This window comes from Rhinoderma darwinii, chromosome 10, assembly GCF_050947455.1.
Source record: "Rhinoderma darwinii isolate aRhiDar2 chromosome 10, aRhiDar2.hap1, whole genome shotgun sequence".
In the NCBI taxonomy this organism is placed as follows: Eukaryota; Metazoa; Chordata; class Amphibia; order Anura; family Rhinodermatidae; genus Rhinoderma; species Rhinoderma darwinii.
Genome location: NC_134696.1, coordinates 97336077 through 97361487, shown reverse-complemented (window position 1 = coordinate 97361487; position 25411 = coordinate 97336077). Strand labels below are relative to the sequence as shown.

Below are 25411 nucleotides of genomic sequence, written 5' to 3'. Positions count from 1 at the left end.
CGCGTGGCGGATCCTTCTCCTCCGGTCTGTGCAGGCGATGACATCACTACATTGCGCCTGCCTGCACCGAGCCGCTCACGGCAGAGTGAATGCTGGGGCAAGGAGTCGTCAGCTCCTTGCTCCAGCATTCAGTAAACGGGACCAGCGCGGTTAGCGCTGTGTGGCTACGGGCGCCCACAGGCTTAGGGGCCCGGTCGCAATTGCGACCCTTAGAGCTACGCCACTGACTTAAAGGGTTTGACTTATCAGAGTCAACACTTCTTAGATTGGAAATGGCTGCCTCCTGGGCAAATAGTTAATTTTGCCACACAGCCAGCCAAACATATCCACTGCAGCGACCACTGCAGAGCAGATATAGTATAACATTGCAACTCTTCGATTTTGGCTCAATGTGGGGGTTCCCAAGAAGAGCATCCCCCTCTCTTTGACCCCCTCTCTATTAGTCCATATGCCCTAACAATGAATAGATTCATTAATCTATCTTTGTTTATCTGTAGACCCCCATTTTTCGTCAGTTCCCTAGTTCATTAGAAGGTGCAGAATCTGTTTTTGCATTGAACTATTGAGTGTGGTGATTGTCTCCATCTCCATCCATGGATTTAATCCATGTAGAACGAAGCTTGTTCCTAACTATATTGAGTACAAGTCTTCGGTTATTCAAGTATTATATTAGACTAGGAACCCATTTGACTAAGGTCTCCTAGTCGGGCTAGTGGATTCACACACTTTGTGCACTAAGAACTTCCCCCCTTTAAAGGATGGTAGGGATATCAGTAATGCTATTTTAATTGATTCAAATATTCAAGATTTGCATATATATTAGCGCCTATAGAGTGCTGCTGAATATTTGTAAGTGTAAAAAACACGAGACGCAAAAATTATGCAAAATTTGCTTAGAAAACACCCCCCGAAAGCTTGAAGCTCCTAGCGGTCCCACATCTGAGAGCTGGTATTGAGAGGTAGACATGGAGTCTACATGAGTGACGGCAAGAAACATGAAACCTCTTTGGGTGAGCAAGGTTCATTGTCAAGATCATTAATACAATTCTAATAATTCAAAAATTCCGGTAACTTCGGGCACACCCAGACCAATGGTGGAATAATCATGGAAAGCTTATCTTCTATTTACAGTAACATAACATTAGGCTTGGTGTGATCTTAGCATTTGTTTTTTTTTTCCCTCTGATAACTTGTCAAGATTATTATATCAGGAGACATTTTTATACTTCACAGGAGATGTCAACTCAACCAACCTCCAACTTTAACATCAGTGCAACTAATGGAACAACCTACCGACTGTCCTCCTCGAACCTCAACTTAACATCGGCTATACTCTTATTTTTGACATTTGCATTCGGACTTGTGGTGAACACTTTGTATCTCTGGGTGCTTTGTTTCAGGATGATCAGAAATGTCAACACCACCTTGTTCCTCCACCTAATTTTGGCCAATCTATTGCTTACCTTTGTATTTCCCTTTGCGGCGGTATATTTTATCATGGAACCACATTGGGTATTTGGTCACTTCCTGTGCAAGCTCATCAACTCTTTTGTGTCGCTGGGTATGTACGTGTCAGTGTTTCTCCTGACCGTGATTAGTGTGGATCGTTATTGCTTGGTCTTTCACCCATATGCCTACAAAAGGTACATGAACCCCCGTTCTGCTTCCATTATGTGCCTTTTGTTTTGGGCTTTGGCTTTCAGCCTCACGACTCCATACTTGATATTTCGTCGAGTCAGATATGAGAGCAACATTACCATCTGCTACAATGACTACACCCTCTCAGGGAAGTGGGACCATAAGACGGTGAAGTGGGTCTTATTCGGTATTCGCTTGTGCATAGGCTTCGTGATTCCTTTCTCCATTATTACGTTTTGTTACGTAAAAATATTTATCAAGATGAAGAAAGAACATCTCACAAGGTCCAGTAGACCTTACAGAATTATCTTAATTGCTATCCTATCTTTTTTCATCTCCTGGACACCTTACCATATCTGGTATGGATTGAGTGCAGAGAAGGACAAGATTCAGCAAAGCGTCTTGAGATCACTGCAAGTATTATCGACATGTCTAAACTGCATCAACAGTTGCTTTACTCCGATTCTTTATTTGTTCATTGTGGAGAGCTTCAAAAACATGTTCAAGAAGTCTATTTTGGCTGTCATTGAGTTGGTGGTCAATGAAACGTTAAGCAATTCTCCCTATCACTAACCCAAATGCTCTCCGGTACTATTATCCACTTTACTGAAGCTATTAGGGGGGCAGGTTTTATAGAAAACGGTCTATCTAGTGCCACAAGTAGGTGACTACAGACAATGAGAACCCAACACTGCACCGATGAGGAGAAACAACTCTTATTCAAGGCTCTTTAAGAGGTTTTGTACGTTGACTTGCTGAAATTCCACCGCTAGGTGGCACTAGATAGACCATTTTCTTCCTTCTGCAGAAGAGCTATTTTGCATACTTTTCCCAGGAATCATTGCCCTAAAAACTCCCTACTTTCTGGATCTCCATGAGGAGAATCAGTACCTTTCCAGATGATAACCAATATGGTCAACATTTTTTTGTCATCCATCAGCCATGAGTGGTTACAATTATCATTCCAATCATTGTTAGGTCCTCATATGTCAGTTTTCGCCAGCCTGTGACTCTCTAACTGTTGTGAAAATATTCATGCCCAATATGCCCTGACAGCTTATGGCTGTATATGTATTTATATTGCCTCCAATGTTTTAAAGGGTAACTAAATGTTCGATAAACTTCTGACATGTCATAGTGACTCATCAGAAGTTTTGATTGGTGGGGGTCCGAGCACTGAGACCCCCACCAATCGCTAAAACGAAGCCTCAGAAGTGCTCGTGTGAGCTCTCAGCCACTTAGTTTCTGTTCGGCTTTTTACTGAAAGCCGATGTATCAGAGTACAGGCTCATAGACTTTCTATTGAGCCCGTACTCTGATAGATTAATTTCCGGAAAAGGCCGAACAGAAACGAAGCTGCTGAGCGCTCACACGAGCACTTCTGACGCTTCGTTTTAGTGATTGGTGGGGGTCAGTGCTCGGACCCCCACCAATCAAAACTTCTGACTATGAGATGTCAGAAGTTTGTTGAACGTTTAGTTACCCTTTAAATGTAAATATGTAGTGAGCTCCCCCTAGAGGCCTTTGGGGGAAGCCAGAATTGTATTGAATTCTATGGCTCCATGACAGGAGCCATTGTTTGTTGTTTTTTAAATTTTTGAGACACAAAACAACACAATGTAAGAGCATACATATGTGGCCATATTGTCCAAAAGTTTGTAAAATAATTTTTAGCAAAAACATATAATATTTCCTTAAAACTGCATAAAGTTAACTGGGGGGGGGGAGAGACAGGGCAGATGATTATTTTTATCAAATTTTTGCAACAAAAATTGAAAATATTAGTTTTTGCAAATGTTCAAATCTTTAAAAAAGAGATGGAAAGTTTTTCTTCAGAAAAAGAAAAAAGATTTCACCATAAATGATTGCAACATCATTTATAGTGAAAATTTTTTTTTTTTTCTGAAGAAACATTTTTGGGAATGTGAGGTCTAGATGTGCAGTATATCTTCACTTTATGTTTTCTGTTTCCCTTTTGTGCAGTATAGAACATTATTTTGTGGTTACCTGGAAACCATCAGCATGTTGCTTTTTACAGATCTTTTATTCTGCCTCTATTTAGTACTTTAAGGGCTTTTGTTCAGAATGAACTGAGGGTCTGATTGGCTCATAAACACATGAATATCAGATACAGATATTAAAGGGGGAGGTACCTGTTTTATGTAAATTTTGCTAAATTATTGTTCGAGAAAATGTTCCGTAAATTTCTAATATACTATGAGTTTTAATGTCTCACAATTTTCAATATATGTGATCGCTGTCAGTGAATAGGATCTTTCTTGTTTATATCCAGAGTCTGAAAACCTATACAGACTTGGTACTTCCCACAGCTGACAGTTTGCTACAATTGTATTCAGTCCAGACAACTTTGTGAACTTAAACACATCGGCATCACAAATAACTCTCCTGTACTGATGGTTTGCTACAATGTATCAGTGCAAATCAAATGTATCATCCTTGAGTCCAGACACCCTTTTGCACCCTTTTGCACTCAAAGTACTTAATCGAGATATCGCAACAATAACAGATCCATCAACAGCAGCTAGCAACACAGAGCTCATTATACAATGCTAAAATAAATTTACATAAAACAGTACACCCCCTTTAATTTCTTGATTGTTTTTACTATATGGATTTTTTATGGGCCACCAAATTATTATCGTTACTATTTATTTGGTTGCAATATTAGGACATTTCAATCTGATTTATTTCACTTTCTTATTAGAAATACAGCAGAGGTTATTACATGCACAAAACAGTCTCTCAGTCCCATGTCTTTGTCTATTGAGTAAGAAATACATAAGCGATATCATTGAATTTACAAACACCAGAACAAAAGGCTGCAGAAATAAATAAAAAAATTCCAAAAATTGCCAAAAAATACACATTCATTGAATCATCTCCCGTCTTGTGGATTTGTCCGCTTTGTAATGTTTCCTCGTTCATCACAATGTAACGCTGCATTGTTGTCTCCAGTTTAAGCAGATTTATTAGTTATATATCATTATAGGACGATTCCTTCGAGAGCGTCGGCCTTGCTGCTTTCCCAGTTCAGTGAATCACTTTCTAAAGGTCTATAATTACTTTTGAGCCGTCTGGTCGAGTAAACCAGTGGTTTCATGTTTACCACAGAGCTCATTGGTTTTTGTAGTCAGAAGCATCTTGAATGCCCCTGTACGAGTCAAAAAGTTGAGCATCATCTCCAGTTGTTTAAACATTTTCCATTTGTAACGTCTTTAGTGTGGGACTTCCTCAAAAACAGTCCTAAATACTTGAGTCAGTGACCTCTTCACAACATCCTTAAATTCTCGGCCAATGAAAACATAAAGTATCGGGTTGATACAACTGTTGAACATAGCTAAACATTTGGAGAGTGGGACGGCCACCAGACTGACCAAAAGTGGTAATCCACCAAGAAAAACTCGAGAGAGGGCTAAGGCATGATAGGGAAGCCAACATAAAAAGAAGGAGAAGACCACCCCAGTGACAACCAAAAATGGCTTACTGCTCCTGTTTAGTTTTTTTTTATGGAGTGTAATGAGGAGAATTGCGTAGGAAATAAGGATAATACTCAATGGGACTAAGAACTGGTAGAGGAATATACAGACAGTGAATATAGCAGCTTCCCTTCTCTCCCAGTCTTCAAAAACATCTAAGTTCTTGCAAGAACTTCGGTTGCTTTCTGTAGACATTTCCGAAAGAGTGTAAGAACCTGGTACCAAGGCAATAGAGAGAATCCAAATGACTAAACATGCAGTCGTAACCAACCTGGGGTTGCGATAATTTTGGCACCATACTGGGAAGAGCACAAGAACGCAGCGATCCATGCTGATGGCACTCAGCAGGAGGATACTGGCGTAAATGCTCAGACCAAAGATGCAGTTGACAAGTTTACATAAAATGGGCCCAAATGGCCAATGGAGGTCAAGTAACAGGTAAAGGATAGTGACAAGGACCAAAAAGGTGGAGATGAAATCTGCCAACGCTAGGTTGAAAAACCATACAGTGTTGATAGTTCTTTGAAGGCGGCAGCCTGTTATCCAGATGACGGTGCCATTTCCCATCATGCCTAGGAGAAAAATTAAACTAAAAATCACAGTGACCACCACTTGGACAGCATGGCGCAGTTCGGCAGTTTCTGGATCTGTGGTGGAGTTCATCTTAACGTCCCCTGGTGTTACCCCTGAAAGAACAGAAAGGACATTCAGTTATAACAGCATGACATTTCCATATTATCGGCCATATTAACTCTTGTTTTGCAAGTCAAGATTCTGCCATATATTATAGAAACCCATTCATTCAGAACATTACACCCATTTGCCCTCAAAACACTAAATAGAGATATCAAATTATTAACAAGATCTGACAACAGCAGCTAGCAACACAGAGATAATTAAAAAGTTGTGTAACTTTTTATTGTACAATGACTACTGTTTATGTACATAGAATACTACACACCCTTTATTTCCTTGTTTGAGATTACTATATGGATTAATGTTGGCCAATAGTATTATTACTATTCCTTTGGTTGTAAAAATGTAAAATGGGTAAATAATGTGAAAATTATAATGAAATATGAGAAAATCTATAATCAAGGCAAACACTGTAAAACTTATTGGGAGGAGTGGTAAGAATTGTTTTTTTTTTTCTTTTTTTTTTCTTTTACCAAGATCGGTCTTGAGAGGGTGGGGGGTGGGAGTAGGGGGAAAATGTAAAAATGTGTATAAATTGTATTTTCTTTATTCCTTACTTGTATGGAATTTTATATTGTATTGAATAAAAAAGAAAGAAAAAAAAAATTAAAAATTAAAATTAAAATGTCAATCCTGTACTGATCCCGAGTAAGATACTGTGTGATACTCCAGAGCTGCACTCACTATTCTGCTGGTGGAGTGACTGTGTACATACATTACATTACTTATCCTGTACTGATCCTGAGTTACATCCTGTATTATACTCCAGAGCTGCACTCACTATTCTGCTGGTGGAGTGACTGTGTACATACATTACATTACTTATCCTGTACAGATCCTGAGTTACATTCTGTATTATACTCCAGAGCTGCACTCACTATTCTGCTGGTGGAGTCACTGTGTACATACATTACTTATCCTGTACTGATCTGAGTTATATCCTGTATTAAACATCAGAGCTGCACTCACTATTCTGCTGGTGGAGTCACTGTGTAAATACATTACATTACTTATCCTGTACTGATCCTGAATTACATCCTGTATTATACTCCAGAGCTGCAGTCACTATTCTGCTGGTGGAGTCACTGTGTACATACATTACATTACTTATCCTGTACTGATCCTGAGTTACATCCTGTATTATACTCCAGAGCTGCACTCACTATTCTGCTGGTGGAGCCACTGTGTACATACATTACTTATCCTGTACTGATCCTGAGTTACATCCTGTATTATACTCCAGAGCTGCACTCACTATTCTGCTGGTGGAGTCACTGTGTACATACATTACATTACTTATCCTGTACTGATCCTGAGTTATATCCTGTATTATACTCTAGAGCTGCACTCACTATTCTGCTGGTGGAGTCACTGTGTACATACATTACATTACTTATCCTGTACTGATCCTGAGTTACATCTTGTATTATACTCCAGAGCTGCACTCACTATTCTGCTGGTGGAGTCCCTGTGTACATACATTACATTACTTATCCTGTACTGATCCTGAGTTACATCCTGTATTATACTCCAGAGCTGTGCTCACTATTCTGCTGGTGCAGTCACTGTGTACATACATTACATTACTTATCCTGTACTGATCCTGAGTTATATCCTGTATTATACTCCAGAGCTGCACTCACTATTCTGCTGGTGGAGTCACTGTGTACATACATTACATTACTTATCCTGTACTGATCCTGAGTTACATCCTGTATTATACTCCAGAGCTGCACTCACTATTCTGCTGGTGGAGTCACTGTGTACATACATGACATTAATAATGTATTAACAATGTAACTCATTTTGTACGTACATTCTGTATATAAAATGTAAAATAGATTTAAGCAATATTTATAGGGAAATAGAGTAAAGTGATATTTCCTGATTCCAAAAATATAATATATATATATATAGAAGGTCCTGGTGCCATCATCTCATTTCATGACTTGTACATTCTCCACTATGTTTGCAAATATAACAGATCAAATCCATGGGCAGGCCCTCCCCCCCACCCAATAAAACGGGAACAAGACCAGCCTGCAATCGGCCCTTCCTCTCCAAGGACACCATAGCAGCATGCATGTCTTTGCTCCCCCTCAACCAAATCCTACTCTAGATAATAGTGAGCAGATCCAGCGTGGTCTCCTTTTTTTTTTTTTTTTTTTTTTATTTATATTATAATCAGGGCCGGATTCTAGGGAGGGTAAAAGGGGCAAATGCCCATGTGGGCTCAACCACCTAATGGCCTTCCAACTCCTAGTTCCTTTTTTTCCCCCAAGCACTGCCAGCAGATAGACACATGAGCGTGGAATCTCTTAAAGAAAACATTCAGTAATATAACGCACGTAAGTATTCCGACCTGCAGGGAAAATTGAGACGGTGCGACGGAATCAAGTTCGGAGACTAATTGATACATTCTAATTATAAAATGATGTGAATGGATATTATTTTCATGGAGATTTTTTATTAACCTGTATATAAATAATACTTGTATAATCAGTATCAGGCTACATGCACACGACCCTTGATTTCGTCTGTGCGCTATCCTTTTTTTTAATGGAGAGCCCACTGACCCATTCATTTCTATGGCCCCATGCAATCTACCGGTTTTTTAATGGTGCCGTTGGACTGGCACAGAGCAGGTCCCAATCCTGTCCGTGTTTGCGGCTCGGTCTCACCCATTCAAGTGTATGGCGACGTGAAAACCACGGACAGCACATTGATGCCGCCCGTGTGCTGTCCGTGTTTTGCGGTTCCATCGTTTGCAGACCACAAAATGCAAAAAGTCGTGTGCATGTAGCCTAATACCAAGAATCAGTATTCATCAACTTTCTTAGTATAACTTTTAATTATCCAAAATATACAGTAAATACAGATAATATTATACAAAAATATAAAGTAGTATTAAGTTCATGTCAATATATATTCTATATAAATGTATAATAATAATAATAATAATAATAATAATAATAATAATAAAAATAATAATAATGCTGATAATAATAATAATGCTAATAATAATAATAATAATAATGCTGATAATAATGCTAATAATAATGCTAATAATAATAACGCTGATAATAATAATAATGCTAATAATAATAATGCTAATAATAATAATAATAATAAAGCTAATAATAATAATAATGCTAATAATAATAATGCTAATAATAATAATGCTAATAATAATAATAAAGCTAATAATAATAATAATGCTAATAATAATAATACTAATAATAATAATAATAATAAAGCTAATAATAATAATAATAATAATAATGCTAATAATAATAATAATAATGCTGATAATAATAATAATGCTAATAATAATAATAATGCTGATAATAATAATAATGCTAATAATAATAATGCTAATAATAATAATAATAATAATAATAATAATAATAATAATAATAATGCTAATAATAATAATAATAATAATAATAATAAAAATAATAATAATGCTGATAATAATAATAATGCTAATAATAATAATAATAATAATGCTGATAATAATGCTAATAATAATAATAATAATAATAATAATAATGCTAATAATAATAATGCTAATAATAATAATAATAATGCTGATAATAATAATAATGCTAATAATAATAATAATGCTGATAATAATAATAATGCTAATAATAATAATGCTAATAATAATAATAATAATAATAATAATAATAATAATAATAATAATGCTAATAATAATAATAATAATAATAATAATAAAAATAATAATAATGCTGATAATAATAATAATGCTAATAATAATAATAATAATAATGCTGATAATAATGCTAATAATAATAATAATAATAATAATAATAATGCTAATAATAATAATGCTAATAATAATAATAATAATAATAAAAATAATGAACAATAAGACAAGATATAATATATTAATGCAATTGTACTTTTCAATTGACATGTATGTAAGCAATATATAATGTATATTTCGAAATCATAGCACACTGATTATTATTATTTTTGTTAAAGTTATTATTATTATCATCTTTTTTATTATTATTAATTATTATTATTATTATTATTATTACCATCTTTATTATTATTGTGCTATTTTATACTTTGTATATCTCTTCATTCCAACTCCTACCATTATATTATTATTATCTTATACTTTTTATATCTCTTCATTCCTAGTTATTAATATATTATTATTAGTAGTATTATTAGTAGTAGTAGTATGGTAGTATCTGTTTGTATTACTACATTTTATTATTACTATTATAATCTTATATTTTTTTCTATCTCTTCTTTCTCTTCGTGCCTTATAACTTCCCTGTGAACCTTCTCAGACGGGGATTTTCTTCATGTTAATAAAAATTAAGCTGAGTTTATTTTTGTTCCTGAGTAAAACAAACAACTCTGTATTCTGGAACTTGCAGCAAGATGTTAGACAGGTCTGGATTGAATGTTTCCATTTACTGCACTCGCCCTTCATTACCCTTCACCCTAATATAGGAGAAGAAGCAGATTGTGTTGGGGATTTCGAAATAATTTTTTTAAATCGCCGGAGAGTCACAAGTTGGAGATCGCTGTTCTTATGATTGGTAGGATCTATATTGCCCAGACCATTTTCAGTCTGTCACGGGAGGAGGGGGATGCAGCTGAAGCATCTCACGCTCAGCATGAGAAACATGCTGTGAGAGGGGAAGAGGAGGAGGATGCAGTGTTCATATTTCAGTCTCTGTCTCAGCCTGTGTGTGAGACACTTGCTGTGAGAGGGGAAGGGGAGGAGGATGCGGTGCTCATATTTCAGTCTCTGTCTCAGCCTGAGTGTGAGACACTTGCTGTGAGAGGGGAAGGGGAGGAGGATGCAGTGCTCATATTTCAGTCTCTGTCTCAGCCTGAGTGTGAGACACTTGCTGTGAGAGGGGAAGGGGAGGAGGATGCAGTGCTCATATTTCAGTCTCTGTCTCAGCCTGTGTGTGAGATACTTGCTGTGAGAGGGGAAGGGGAGGAGGATGCAGTGCTCATATTTCAGTCTCTGTCTCAGCCTGTGTGTGAGATACTTGCTGTGAGAGGGGAGAGGGAGGAGGAGGAGCAGAGGAGGTAGCTGCTCTTCAAACTGTAAAGCGGGTTTTCTTGTAAACTCACTTTGGATAACTACAACTTGACCTGAGTCAGTAGACGTCATCCGAAGGAAAATTTCCCAGAGAATTATAATAAATTGCATAATCTCTCAGAACATGTGTTGGAGATTATAAAGCATTGATTTGTTCTTCTGGACCCCCGGTGGTTGATGAACTCAAACAGGCAGCTGTTCGCTGGTGCAAATCATAAGCATATGGGACTACCGGACACATCATCTGCACAGCATCTCCAGCACTACGGCTCGGCTCGGTCTACCCATTTCCTTAGCTCGTGTGGTTTATCTGTTTCAGTTTTTGTCATCAACTGGTAACATATTCTGAGAATCAGAGGCACAAAACACGCGTTGACGTTCAGGGATTTTTGTACATATTTGTCTACAGACCCCATGATGGCGATTGACTATCATTCAAAATCATGCAAATAACAAAAGGTCATGTGGACTTCTGCAACTAGTGTTTTTTTTTTTAAAAAAAAAATTATGCAATGTATCTAAATTAAATAAAAAAAGAAAGAAAAACGTCTGTAATTAGTCTCTTTCATGTAGCAGAGCTGAGTTTGTTCTTTGACACAGCTCATGTTATTATAAGAATATGTTGTCTTTGATTTTTACGCAGAATGCAGGTAAACCTTCCGAATGATGTAAACACGGTTATCGCAGAGTCTGAAAGAAATGGTTAAAGGGACCGTCTCATCTCGACAAAGACTTTTTGATTGAAGTTGGACCGGAAAATAGCGGCTAGCCACACGTTTGGCTTCTTCAACCATGGGCGATCAGCTGTTATTGCACACAGCCTCCTGCAGAGGCCGCTATGGGGGAATGTAGTATTGTATACCGGCCTTTCAAATGAATGGGTGACCATGTAATACATGACAGGGTTGGGTCCACCAGAGCCAGAGTCGATCTTTGTTAGTGGCCAACCTGGCGAATAGAGGGACACCCGGAGCTGGGGACTTATACACAGGCTTAGGCCCCATGCACACGACCGTAAAAAACCTCCGTTTTTGCAGACCGCAATTGCGGTCCGCAAAAATGGACCCATTCACTTTCATTGAACACGGACACCTTTCCGTAGCACTACGGATGGGTGTCCGTGCCGTAGAAATGTTTCGAAAATCATGTCCGTTCTTTTGCATTTTGCATGCCGTGCTCCCATACTCTGTATGGGAGCACGGCCCGAAAATGCGGGTGGCAGTCGGCGGCCGGCCGTGCCCGCAATTGCGGCCCGTGATTGTGGGCACGGTCGTGTGCATGGGGCCTTAGTCATGTCAAATCAGACTAATAAAATGCAGATTGCCGTTTACTCATTCACTGCGCTGTATTTTTTTTCTTTTGTTCACACTGCAGAAAGGACTACAACATCCGCAAAAATGATAGCAGAGCCGTGTTACATACAGCACAGGATTGTGGCTGGTGTAGGTGATTTGTTTTTTTGGCCTGTCCAGAAGTGAAAATTCATTACATAATTTATTATTATTATTAACATTATAAATTATTATTACCATTATTATTATTATATTATTTGTATTATTATTGTTGTTATTATTTTATACATTATTATTTTTATTATTATTTTGTATATTATTATTAGTATTCTACTATTAGTATTATTTTGTGTATTTTTATTATTTTATATATTATTTTTTGTGTTTGTATTTTTTATTATTTTATATATTATTATTATATTATTTTTATTATTATTTTTAATATTGTTATTATTTTATATATTATTATTCTATTATTATTATTTTTATTTTCTGTATTTTATTATTTTTATTATTATATATTATTATTTTCTGTATTTTTATTATTTTATATATTATTTTTTGTGTGTGTATTTTTTATTATTATTTTATATATTAATTATTATATTATTTGTATTATTATTTTCAATATTGTTATTATTATTTTATTATTATTATGGCAGGAAAGTTCCTCCACATCAGGGAAATCTAATTGTATCACCTAATAAGAATGAACACATTTCGTTATGTAACATTTCTGCATTCTATTGTAGTAAAGGTACCATCATCCCTAGTGGTCTAAAGTAGTAAGTAAGCTTCCCTGTTGATCTAGGTACTGAAGTGGTTAATGCCAATATGTTTGGTGGTCTAGTGTATTGAAGAGGTCAATGCCAATTTCCCTAGGGGTTTAGGGGAGTGAAATGGAAAATGTAGGCATCCCTGGTGGTCTAGGGCATGGAAAATATGCCAATATCCCTGGTGGTTTAGGGCAGTGAAGGGGAAAATGTGCCCAGGGCATGAAAAATAGAAAATCAGCACCAGCCTACTTACGGTATTTCAGCTGTAGGACAGGCCCATTAGCTGGATGGCAACCCTATTCCTACGACAAGAAGGGGCCGTGATCAAGGAGAAGTGTTGTAGTGTCAAGTGGGTGGAGCTAATTTTACTAGGGCACTAGGGGAGGGGGCATTTATTGGGTGTAATCAGACAGATTTCCTAGTATGAAGAGACAATGTCCCCAGAACAGATACTGAAATGTTTTGGGCTTGTGCTCCACAGCATTGTCCGTGAGTCATATTAGAATTGTGTGATTGTCTATAACTGACCTCAGTGTTCCCCTTCGGAAAATAAGTAGCAAGAAACTTATTTCCTATAGAGGTAAATTGAATTTGGAGTGAAGTCGCAGTAATCCTTTGCTTTCATCAATTATAGAGAGCAGCGCCATGACGCCATGGATCCTTAGCCGTAAAAACTATCCGTCTGTGATTGAGAATCAATATCCGTAATCTGCTCCTCACAGATGTAAGTAATGGGGCAATAATCCAGAAATAGAGCAGATTATTTTAGGAAATGTTGTAGAACTTCAAAAAAAACACTCAAAGTGATCTCCCCATAATAACCACACTACGTTTTACAAACGGGCGCAGCAAGTCTTCAAGTAACAAGTCTTCAAGTGTTTTAAAAACAGATCTATCCCATAAACTATAACAAGTTTATTTTGCTTAAGGCCCCATGCACATGAACGTGCTTTTGCGGCCGCAATTCCCCTGAAAATCCACTGGAGAATTGCGGCCCCATTAATTTCTATGGGGCCATGCACACGGCCGTGGTTTCCACGGTCCGTGCATGGCCCAGAAGCCTGGACCGCAGAAAGAGGGCAAGTCTTATTACGGCCGTGTTCTGCAGTCCAGATGCATAGAAAATAATTGACGTGGCAATGTGCACTGCCTGCGATTTGCGGGCGGCTCGGGGGTGACACTCCGCGGCAGGCCGACCCAAAAAATCACGGCCGTGCACGTGAGGCCTTACTGTTTTTGTAATGTTATTTAATATTGTTTCCTCTATTCACATGCAAAGCATGTTTCAGTATTCTACTGGTTGTCCTTGGAAACAGACAACTTTCTTTTCTCCATCTTGCAGTCAGACATGTGACCTACAGCTTATCTCTATCTGTGTATCTATACATAGTAAATAAATGAATGAACCCATACAAAATTAATGATGACTGTATGAATAATTAGAATACATAAATGAATTAATGCATTAATTAATCAATCAATCAGTCAAACAAACAAACAAACAAACAAACAAACAAACAAACAAACAAACATATCAGTTAATTTAAGATATGCATATATGAATGAAATATTGATTGAATAACTGAATCAATCAATGAAGACATACATAAGTGAATGATAGATGGAATGAATGATGAAACAATAAATCAACCAATTAATCGAAGATATGCGTATCTTAAAGAATGAATGAATCACTAAATAATCCAGCAGACTTATTAGAGTGAATGAAAGCAAGCAACTAACCAATCAAGGCATACATAAGTAAATGAATGATGAAATCAGTCAGTCAATCAAATCAATCAATCAATCAATCAATCAATCAATCAATCAATCAGCCAACCAATGAATCAAATATAATGAAGGAAGAAAGGAATCAATCAATCAATCAATCAATCAATCAATCAATCAATCAATCAATCAATCAATCAATCAATCAAGACATATATAAGTGAATGCATAATGGATGGAATGAATGAATCAACATATTACTCAAAGATATCCATATGTAATAGAGTGAACAAATCATAAAATAAATTAGAACATTTAATTGAATGAATGAATGATGGAAATAATCAATCAACTACATAATCAAAGATATGAATATGTGAATGACTATATTAATGAATAAATGAAGACATGCATAAGTAATTGAATGAATGAATCAAGACATAAGTAAATGACTTATTAAACGAATGTATTAATTAAACAATAAATCAAAGACCTGCATATGCGAATGAATGAATGAATGAATGAATGAATGAATGAATGAATGAATTTATTACAAACGTATATGAATGAACGAATGACTAATATTAGTGTTTCTCCATACAGATTCACAATCGGGAATTTTATAAGCAAACAGGAGATGATGTAAACTCATTCTATACTCTGCGCCATTGAGCCGAGATGAAAGCCTCAGACTTACTTCTCTGAGGTTTTTTGGCAGCAATTTCTGAAGTGACTGATAATGTAAAGACTCCTCTGAGTATTGCAGAACATAATTGTGGGGACCGCGCCATGTCATTTCCTATTTTCACAGGCTAATTATGACCGGTGCTTCCTTCCACTTCTGGGATCTGACTGTTTTCTGGATTTTCATAGTGAAAAGATCACTGACAAGTATGTCATCAATTTGTTTTCTCATCTTGCGAGCCCATGTGTTCACCCTCAACAGCCTCACGGAGGTCTGGTCTTTGGACAAGGTAGTGGTCCACATGATACTATGTGATTAGTGGTAACTGGACTACAAGAACCAGCAGGCAAGGAACAGATCAATGCCCAGTTAGAGGTCGGAGTCGAAGCTCCAAATGGTAGCGGTACTAGGGAGCAGACAGGAAGTGATGTCACAAACATAATCATAAGTAGGGATCGGCAGTCAGCAGACAAGATAATACAACCAGAGAGAGGAGCGGATACAGGAGCCAAAGGCAAAGCAAAGGTCAGTGCCTGGATCCTCTATAAAAACAATGGAGGCAGGCACAAGGCAAAAAGACAGGGATTGCATGGTTTAAATTCCCCACCAGAGTGACGTCATCGGGGACCACCAGTTTCAATAAAAGGTTGATATACACCAAGCAGCAGGGAGAGAGCAGAGCCAGAAAAGGTGAAGATCGACACACAAATAATACAATGGGCGTGTGTGTGGGGTGGATCAAGTGGTGAATGGGTGAGGGGTGACTCTAAATAATAATACAGTCTGTAGAAAGTTATATGACCACCCCAAACACTAATGGCGCCCATTAGTGATTGTCACTCTGTTAGCCATAAAGAAGACCAAGCTAATTCCAAAATATCTAAAAAGAGTTAAGTTGTGGAAACGGGGTCCACAGAAGCCCCCAGAAGGCTTAAATTTCTAAGACCCCATGATTGCATCATCTACTTGTCAATCATTTTTACCTGAAGAACCTATTAAATGACTTAATATGTCCTGACATTTTAAGCGGATGACTGCATGGGAATCAATGATTCTATGGAAGTAGTAGAATGTTCTCCTCAATGGTCCATACATCTCCGAGGCTGGAATTGTCACCAGTGTTGACGTCGATTGTATGTTCCACTTTTTTCCATACAATAATACAAATATAATGCCATTTAATTACAGTATGGACTGATCTTAGACAAAAAGGGAAATTAACCCAATGTTCTTCATGATATGTAGAGAAATTGTGGAAGTTTTAACTTTATGTTCTATCCATGGGTAAAGATATATCTATGGGATACATTGAGTTTTTTCTTGGCGTCATCTCTTACAGTTCCCTTCTAACATTTCTCCACTCCTACAAACCCTTAAACTAATAAGGAAGTAATGTGGAGCTGAATATACCCATAAGATTGCTGTTGCTGGATCCTGTGAGATCAGTCAACAACCTAAATGTGAAGTGGATTAGAGCATACATGTATGATTTTCACCTTGGATCCTAATGTTCCCAACACACTCGGGATCCAGATGTTTATGTGCAGCCGTAGACTGTAGGAGAGTATTTATACTACTGTAAAGACATATAACACCTCCAACATTACCCATACAGTAAAGAGGTTCACTGGCTAGAACTTTTGGGTCCTGAGTTTGAGCTCCATCAAGGGAAACTACTGGAGATTATTGTTTAAACCCTTTAAAAAAGAAGAAACCCAACACAAAAGTTAGATGGATACATAGATGGGAAATAGGCAGATAGATAGATAGATAGATAGATAGATAGATAGATAGATAGATAGATAGATAGATATGAGATAGATAGATAGATAGATAGATAGATAGATAGATAGATAGATAGATAGATAGATAGATATATAGATAGATAGAGAGATAGATAGATAGATAGATAGATAGATAGATAGATAGATAGATAGATAGATAGATAGATAGATAGATAGATATGAGATATCTATCTAGAACTTTTGGGTCCTGAGTTTGAGCTCCATCAAGGGAAACTACTGGAGATTATTGTTTAAACCCTTTAAAAAAGAAGAAACCCAACACAAAAGTTAGATGGATACATAGATGGGAAATAGGCAGATAGATAGATAGATAGATAGATAGATAGATAGATAGATAGATATGAGATAGATAGATAGATAGATAGATAGATAGATAGATAGATAGATAGATAGATAGATAGATAGATAGATAGATAGATATGAGATAGATAGATAGATAGATAGATAGATAGATAGATAGATAGATAGATAGATAGATAGATAGATAGATAGATAGATAGATAGATAGACAGACAGACAGACAGACAGACAGACAGATAGATAGATAGATAGATAGATAGATAGATAGATAGATAGATAGATAGATAGATAGATAGATAGATAGATAGATGATGGAGAGATAGATAGATAGATAGATAGATAGATAGACTGCAGCAGAGAACATCAAGTCTGACCGAGTCCAGAGAACTGAGCATCCAAAAGGTAAGAACTTCCTGCAACGCCAACACAATCCGACTAGAGAGAAAACACCATAGATATAAGGATTTATCTAAAAATGGAAAATCACAATTTAGAACAAGAAATGCAGAATAAAGTAAATGTCCATAAGACGGAGTTTGGGATAGAAGATTCAGACAACAGGGGGTCAGGCACCTTGGAGATCACATACTCCGAAGGGCAGAGGAGCATTCAAGCGAGGAAAGCCGTAAAACATGCCACAATCAGACACAATCCAGAGACACTTTTTGCGGACTTTACCTCTAAAGAAGAAGTCAAGACGAAAACAAATGTATTATTCTACACTGAGCACCGCTCCGCCTGGCACACAGCCCTGTGCCAGCACTATAAGGACATATCAAAGTGTGGCATCAATAAGGGCCGACAGATCAGAATAAAAGACCCAGGAAATGATGGGAGTATTACACTTACCATAAGTCTATACAATAACGGCAACGTTCTCATACAAGGCAATGAGGACAAGCTAGAGGAATTCCAAGAAATCTTTCATCATATTAAAGACCAGGCCCAAACTTACAAAGAACAACAAACTCCAGCAACCCAGACCAGAGATGGACATACAGAGACAATCTCCAGCGACACCCCCGCTGCCCCATGTCCCAATGTCCCACACCCCTCACCCGACACCCTCAGAGACTGTTTATCTCAATTAGAAAGAGACTTTGTACAATTCAAAGAAGAACTTCAAAGAAATCTCGGTGACAAAAACACAAATGACCAAGTAATTAAAGAGATAAACAAACTGAAATGTGATCATGCATCAGCTCTGCAGGAAATACAATGTACACTCCGAGAGCTGCAACAAGAAAATACAAAGCTCAGATTAGAGATAGAAAATCTAAAACCACAAACACAAAGTCTAGGAGCAAGCGAGAGCGCTGACATAAGAACTGCCAATGACCAGGGCGCTGGTACATCAAATCACCCAAACCCAATAAATATTCCTGAAATCAATGAAAACAAACTAGGAGAAAAAAGAGCGATACAAGTGGGTACAAAGCCGACCGCCAACCAAACCTCCAACACAGAACCACAGCAGCACCACATACCACCACCAAGCAGGACCCAGGACACAAGCATCAGACAAGCCACCCGCAAGTCACAATGTCCTGATACTGTCCTAATAATAGACTCAAATGGCAAATACCTTAATACACGGCGACTCTTCCCAGGAAAAAGGGTCAGTAAAATTCACTGTGCAACTATCCAACAAGTCACATCAGTCATCAATAACCCACATTTTACCAATCCAAACCATATCGTTATACACACGGGTACAAACAACCTCCAAGACCAGCAACAGCAGATTGCAGAACAACTGACCCAACTAACAAAGACGGCACAACAAAAGTTCCCTGGCAGCAAAATAATTATATCATCCGTGCTCCCAAGAAAAGATGTGCCCAACGAGATCACCCAGGCCATCAACACAAAGCTGGCAGCGAACATCAGCTCAATGTCAAACATCAGCCTGGCACAACACCCCTCCATAGAGCAGCACCACCTGTATGATGACAAACACCTCAACAAACGAGGGGTCAGCCTTCTGGCCAAAGAACTGAAAGACATTGTGCTGAACAGACCCCCCAGACCTGGACCCCACACCAGCCAAAGCCAAAACATGGAGACATCACTAACAATGAAAAGACCCCAAACTCCACACACCTCACTACACCCAGGAGAAAAACCCTTTTACCCAAGGTCAGACCAACAGAGGCAAAAGCCATGGAGGAAATCCCCTGCCTCACACAGAGACACGCAGGGGAGAGACATGGAGGAAACCCCCTGCCCCACACAGAGACACACAGAGCAGAGACATGGAGGAAACCTCCTGCCTCACACAGAGACACACAGAGCAGAGACATGGAGGAAACCCCCTGCCTCACACAGAGACACGCAGATCAGAGACATGGAGCAGATAAAGACCCTGCTCAGCACTCTATGTAAAAAACTAATGTGACTGTACAACACGAGAACATCTACAACACATCCAACAGTCACATCTCCAGCCCGTCCTACACAGCGCCGCTCATTACAAGGTATATGGACACACAATGACGTCCTTTATAATCAGCAGCTGGAATATTCAAGGCCTCAACGCCTCAGCCTTTGGATGCAAAACTAACGATCCAGACTTCAACCAAAGACTGAAAAATATCGATATACAAATCCTCCTGGAAACATGGACTAGGACAGAGAATGAGTCCCTGGTGCCCACTGGATACAGGGAAATCTCTGTCCCCGCCCTGAAAAATAAACACATCAAGCAGGGCCGGTGTTCAGGAGGAATATTAGTCTGGTACAAAGAGGAGCTCCATGAGCAGATCAAAGCCGTGAAGCGAGGAGACAGCCACATCTGGATAAGAATAGGCAGCTCCATCCTCACCTCTCAGTCTGACATGTATCTCTGCGCAACGTACATCGCACCGCCAGAGTCCCCGTACTCCAACCCAGACAGCTTTGAGATTATACAAAGGGAAGCCGCCCATTTCCAGACCCTGGGCAGCGTTCTCATCTACGGAGACCTCAATGCAAGAACGGGGAGAGATAAAGACTACCTGACCAATGATGGAAACATCTTCATCTTTGGAGCAGAGGCCGACTGTCAGAACTCCCTACAGAAAGAGAGAAACAGCTATGACAGCACCGTCAACAAAAGCGGGAAAAAACTATTGAATCTATGTCGAAGCTTAGGACTCCACATACTGAATGGCCGCACCAAGGGAGACTCTTTAGGAAGGTATACACTAAACTCCCATGTAGGCAGCAGTGTAATAGACTATGCCATCACGGACATGGACCCCACAAACATTGGCGCACTCATAGTCACTCCACAAACGCACCTGTCAGATCACAACCAATTACTTCTATACATCAAATCCACAACCAAACCATCTGCTCAAAAACCGCATCAAACCGGCCTCTTCAACCTGCCGCCATCTTATAAATGGTCCAAAACGTCAACTATAAAATATAAAGAGACAATGAACAGACCAGAAGTGCAGGAGATGCTTCACAACTTCTACAACAAGGTGTATGAGACAAGCCCAGGAGGGGTCAATCAGGCCGTAAATGACCTCAATAATATATTCTATACCATGGCAGAGAAGTCTGACCTGAAAAGATGTGACTACAAGAGGCCACAAGAAATACATCCTAACGGTTGGTTTGACCGTGAGTGCAAAGAAGTACGGAAGACCCTAAGAAATGCCTCAAATAAGAAGCACCGAGACCCAAACAACACCGGTCTGAAGGAGGCCTACAGCAACATACAGAGGCAATACAAGACCATCCTCCGAAAGAAAAAACAAAGGCACATCTCCACCAAACTTACCCAACTCCAAGATGCCCTCCATGACAACTCGTTCTGGGAATTATGGAAACACATGGGCAAAAATTGCAAGAAAAACAACCTTCATATCCAAAATGGCAACATCTGGCTCCAATATTTCAAGGACCTCTACAAAGATATCCCGAAAGACGGACAAAGCCAAGAACAAAAACAAATAATATCAAAATTGAAGGCGATGGAGGAAACACTTAAAGATTCTCAAAACCCCCTGGATACACCAATAACACTGCAAGAAGTAACAGAGAGAACCTCAGACATAAGGTGTAAAAAATCCAGCGGCCTAGACAGAATCTCACCAGAAATGATAAAACACAGCCCGCCAGAAATACAGGCCACAATAGTAAAACTATTTAATATAGTGCTGAGTGCCGGCTACTTCCCGCAAATCTGGAACCAAGGCCTTATAACACCAATCCACAAGAGTGGGGACAGGTACGACCCGGCCAACTACCGAGGGATATGTGTCAGCAGCAACCTGGGGAAACTGTTCAGCAGCATCCTGAATAAGAGAATCCTCAGCTTCCTCACCCAGCACAATGTCCTCCACCAAAGCCAAGCTGGGTTCATGCCAAACCACCGCACCACTGACCACATATTCACCCTGCGCAGCCTCATCAAGAGCCACGTCCACAATACAAAGCATGGGAAGATTTACGCCTGTTTTGTGGACTTTAAGAAGGCCTTTGACTCAGTGTGGCACCCGGGCCTATTCCTGAAACTGCTGGAGAGCGGAATAGGAGGTAAAACCTATGACGTCATCAGAAGCTCCTACACAGAGAACAGATGCAGCGTGAAGGTGAACGGGAGAAGAACGGCCGATTTCCAGCAGAGCCGAGGAGTCAGACAGGGCTGCAGCCTCAGTCCAACGCTCTTCAACATCTACATCAATGAACTGGCCACAGCTCTGGAATCCTCCTCAGCACCAGGTCTCGCCCTCCATGACACCCAGGTGAAATTCCTGTTGTATGCAGATGACCTTCTGTTACTATCACCAACCGAGAAAGGTCTCCAAGACAACCTGCAAATCCTAGAAAAATTCAGCTCCACGTGGGCACTGCCCATCAATGCAAAGAAAACCAACATCATGGTGTTCCAGAAGAGAAACTCAAAATCCCCCAGGCACCCGACCTTCACACTAAATAACGCCACAATCACAGCGACCGACAGGTACACTTACCTGGGCCTAGAAATCAACCAATCAGGAAGCTTTAAACAAGCCATAGAGATACTGAAAGACAAGGCGTGCAAAACCTTCTATGCCATCAGAAGAAAACTCTATCACCTCAAACCACCAGTGACGGTCTGGCTGAAAATCTTTGACTCCATCATCTCCCCAATCCTCCTGTATGCCAGTGAAGTCTGGGGTCCGGACACATACCCAGACTGGTCAAGGTGGGATTCCAGCCAAACAGAAATCTTCCACCTAGAATTCTGCAAACACCTTCTCCAAGTCCATCGGAGCACCACAAATAGTGCCTGTCGGGCAGAACTGGGCAGATTCCCACTACACCTCACAATCCAGAAGAGGGCGCTATCATTCTGGGCCCATCTACACAGCAGCAGGCAAAGTTCCTATCACCATAAAGCCCTGCTACACCAAGGGGTCCCAGGTAAACCAGGCCCCCCAGAACATCTCACCCTGACCCGGCCTGAAGAAAATGTCACTCAGCGCGGCCTCACAAAAGCCGAAATCAAGGAGACAATAAACAAAGGCCAAGAGGAGTATATCAGTGACTGGAGGAACGACATAAAGACATCCCAGAAACTGACAATATACCGGAGTCTACAGCGGGAATATAAACTGGCGCCATATCTGGAGAAACTGCCAAACCCCAGAGACAGACAGACCCTGAGCCGCTACAGACTGAGCGCCCACAACCTGCTCATCGAATCCGGGCGCCACAGACAGAACTACAAGCCCAGGGAGAGCCGACTGTGCCAACAGTGCGACCAGGAGGCCGTGGAGGATGAGGCCCACTTCCTGCTACACTGCTCCAAATACTCAGCAGTGAGGGACACTCATTTCAGGAGACTCTCCGATCTCTTACCGGACTTCAGCTCCATGGAAGAAGAAGAGAAACTCTACATCCTGCTGGGTGAAGAGGAAACCACAGTGGGCACAGCGGCACAATATGTCACTGCATGCCATAAACTGAGAGAGACATGATATGCCATGGACTTGTATAACCCCGACCCTAGATGTGTCCCTATCCCCAAGCCCTCAGTCCCTATCCCTCATTCCCTTACTTCTTACTTGCTTTGGCAATGCTAATATGTATTTGGTCCTGCCAATAAAGCTTCTTTGAATTTGAATTTGAATTTGAATTTGAATTTGATAGATAGATAGATAGATAGATAGATAGATAGATAGATAGATAGATAGATAGATAGATGTTAGATAGATAGATAGATAGATAGATAGATAGACAGATGATGGAGAGATAGATAGATAGATAGATAGATATGAGATAGATAGATAGATAGATATATATGAGATAGATAGATAGATAGATAGATAGATATGAGATAGATAGATAGATAGATAGATAGATAGATAGATAGATAGATAGATAGATAGATAGATAGATAGATAGATAGATAGATAGATAGATGATGGAGAGATAGATAGATAGATAGATAGATAGATAGATAGATAGATAGATAGATAGATAGATAGATAGATAGATAGATGATGGAGAGATAGATAGATAGATAGATAGATAGATAGATATGATATAGATAGATAGATAGATAGATAGATAGATAGATAGATAGATAGATAGATAGATAGATAGATATGAGATAGATAGATAGATAGATAGATAGATAGATAGATAGATAGATAGATAGATAGATAGATAGACAGATATGAGATAGATAGATAGATAGATAGATATGAGATAGATAGATAGATAGATAGATAGATAGATAGATAGATAGATAGATAGATAGATAGATAGATAGATAGATAGATAGATAGATAGATATGAGATAGATAGATAGATAGATAGATAGATAGATAGATAGATAGATAGATAGATAGATAGATAGATAGATAGATAGATAGATAGATAGATAGATATGAGATAGATATGAGATAGATAGATAGATAGATAGATAGATAGATAGATAGATAGATAGATAGATAGATAGATAGATAGATAGATAGATAGATAGATAGATAGATATGAGATAGATAGATAGATAGATAGATAGATAGATAGATAGATATGAGATAGATAGATAGATAGATAGATAGATAGATAGATAGATAGATAGATAGATAGATAGATATGAGATAGATAGATAGATAGATAGATAGATAGATAGATAGATAGATAGATAGATAGATAGATAGATAGATAGATAGATAGATATGAGATAGATAGATAGATAGATATGAGATAGATAGATAGATAGATAGATAGATAGATAGATAGATAGATAGATAGATAGATAGGTAGATAGATAGATAGATAGATAGATAGATAGATAGATAGATAGATAGATAGATAGATAGATAGATAGATATGAGATAGATAGATAGATAGATAGATAGATAGATAGATAGATAGATAGATAGATAGATGATGGAGAGATAGATAGATAGATAGATAGATAGATAGATAGATAGATAGATAGATAGATAGATGTTAGATAGATAGATAGATAGATAGATAGATAGATAGATAGATAGATAGACAGATGATGGAGAGATAGATAGATAGATAGATATGAGATAGATAGATAGATAGATAGATAGATAGATAGATAGATAGATAGATAGATAGATAGATAGATAGATAGATATGAGATAGATAGATAGATAGATAGATAGATAGATATGAGATAGATAGATAGATAGATAGATAGATGATGGAGAGATAGATAGATAGATAGATAGATAGATAGATAGATAGATGATGGAGAGATAGATAGATAGATAGATAGATATGAGATAGATAGATAGATAGATAGATAGATAGATAGATAGATAGATAGATAGATAGATAGATATGAGATAGATAGATAGATAGATAGATAGATAGATAGATAGATAGATAGATAGATAGATAGATAGATAGACAGATATGAGATAGATAGAT

General features: G+C 38.4%; 2 protein-coding genes across 2 annotated transcripts in view; one reads left to right on the top strand and one right to left on the bottom strand.

The window, feature by feature from the left end:
• The first annotated feature begins 1236 nt into the window (after window positions 1-1236).
• LOC142662663 (putative G-protein coupled receptor 33) lies at window positions 1237-2211 on the top strand. Its single transcript, XM_075840874.1, has one exon. The coding sequence runs from the start codon at window positions 1237-1239 to the stop codon at window positions 2209-2211; it is 975 nt and encodes a 324-aa protein (XP_075696989.1).
• A 2074-nt stretch (window positions 2212-4285) lies between these two features.
• LOC142661605 (chemerin-like receptor 1) overlaps window positions 4286-25411 on the bottom strand; it is a 77754-nt gene continuing 56628 nt past the window's right edge. Inside the window, exon 2 of the mRNA XM_075839026.1 lies at window positions 4286-5821. Within this exon, the coding sequence (XP_075695141.1) occupies window positions 4875-5798 (924 nt within the window). The 5' untranslated portion in view covers window positions 5799-5821 and the 3' untranslated portion in view covers window positions 4286-4874. The remainder of the gene's footprint in view (window positions 5822-25411) is intronic.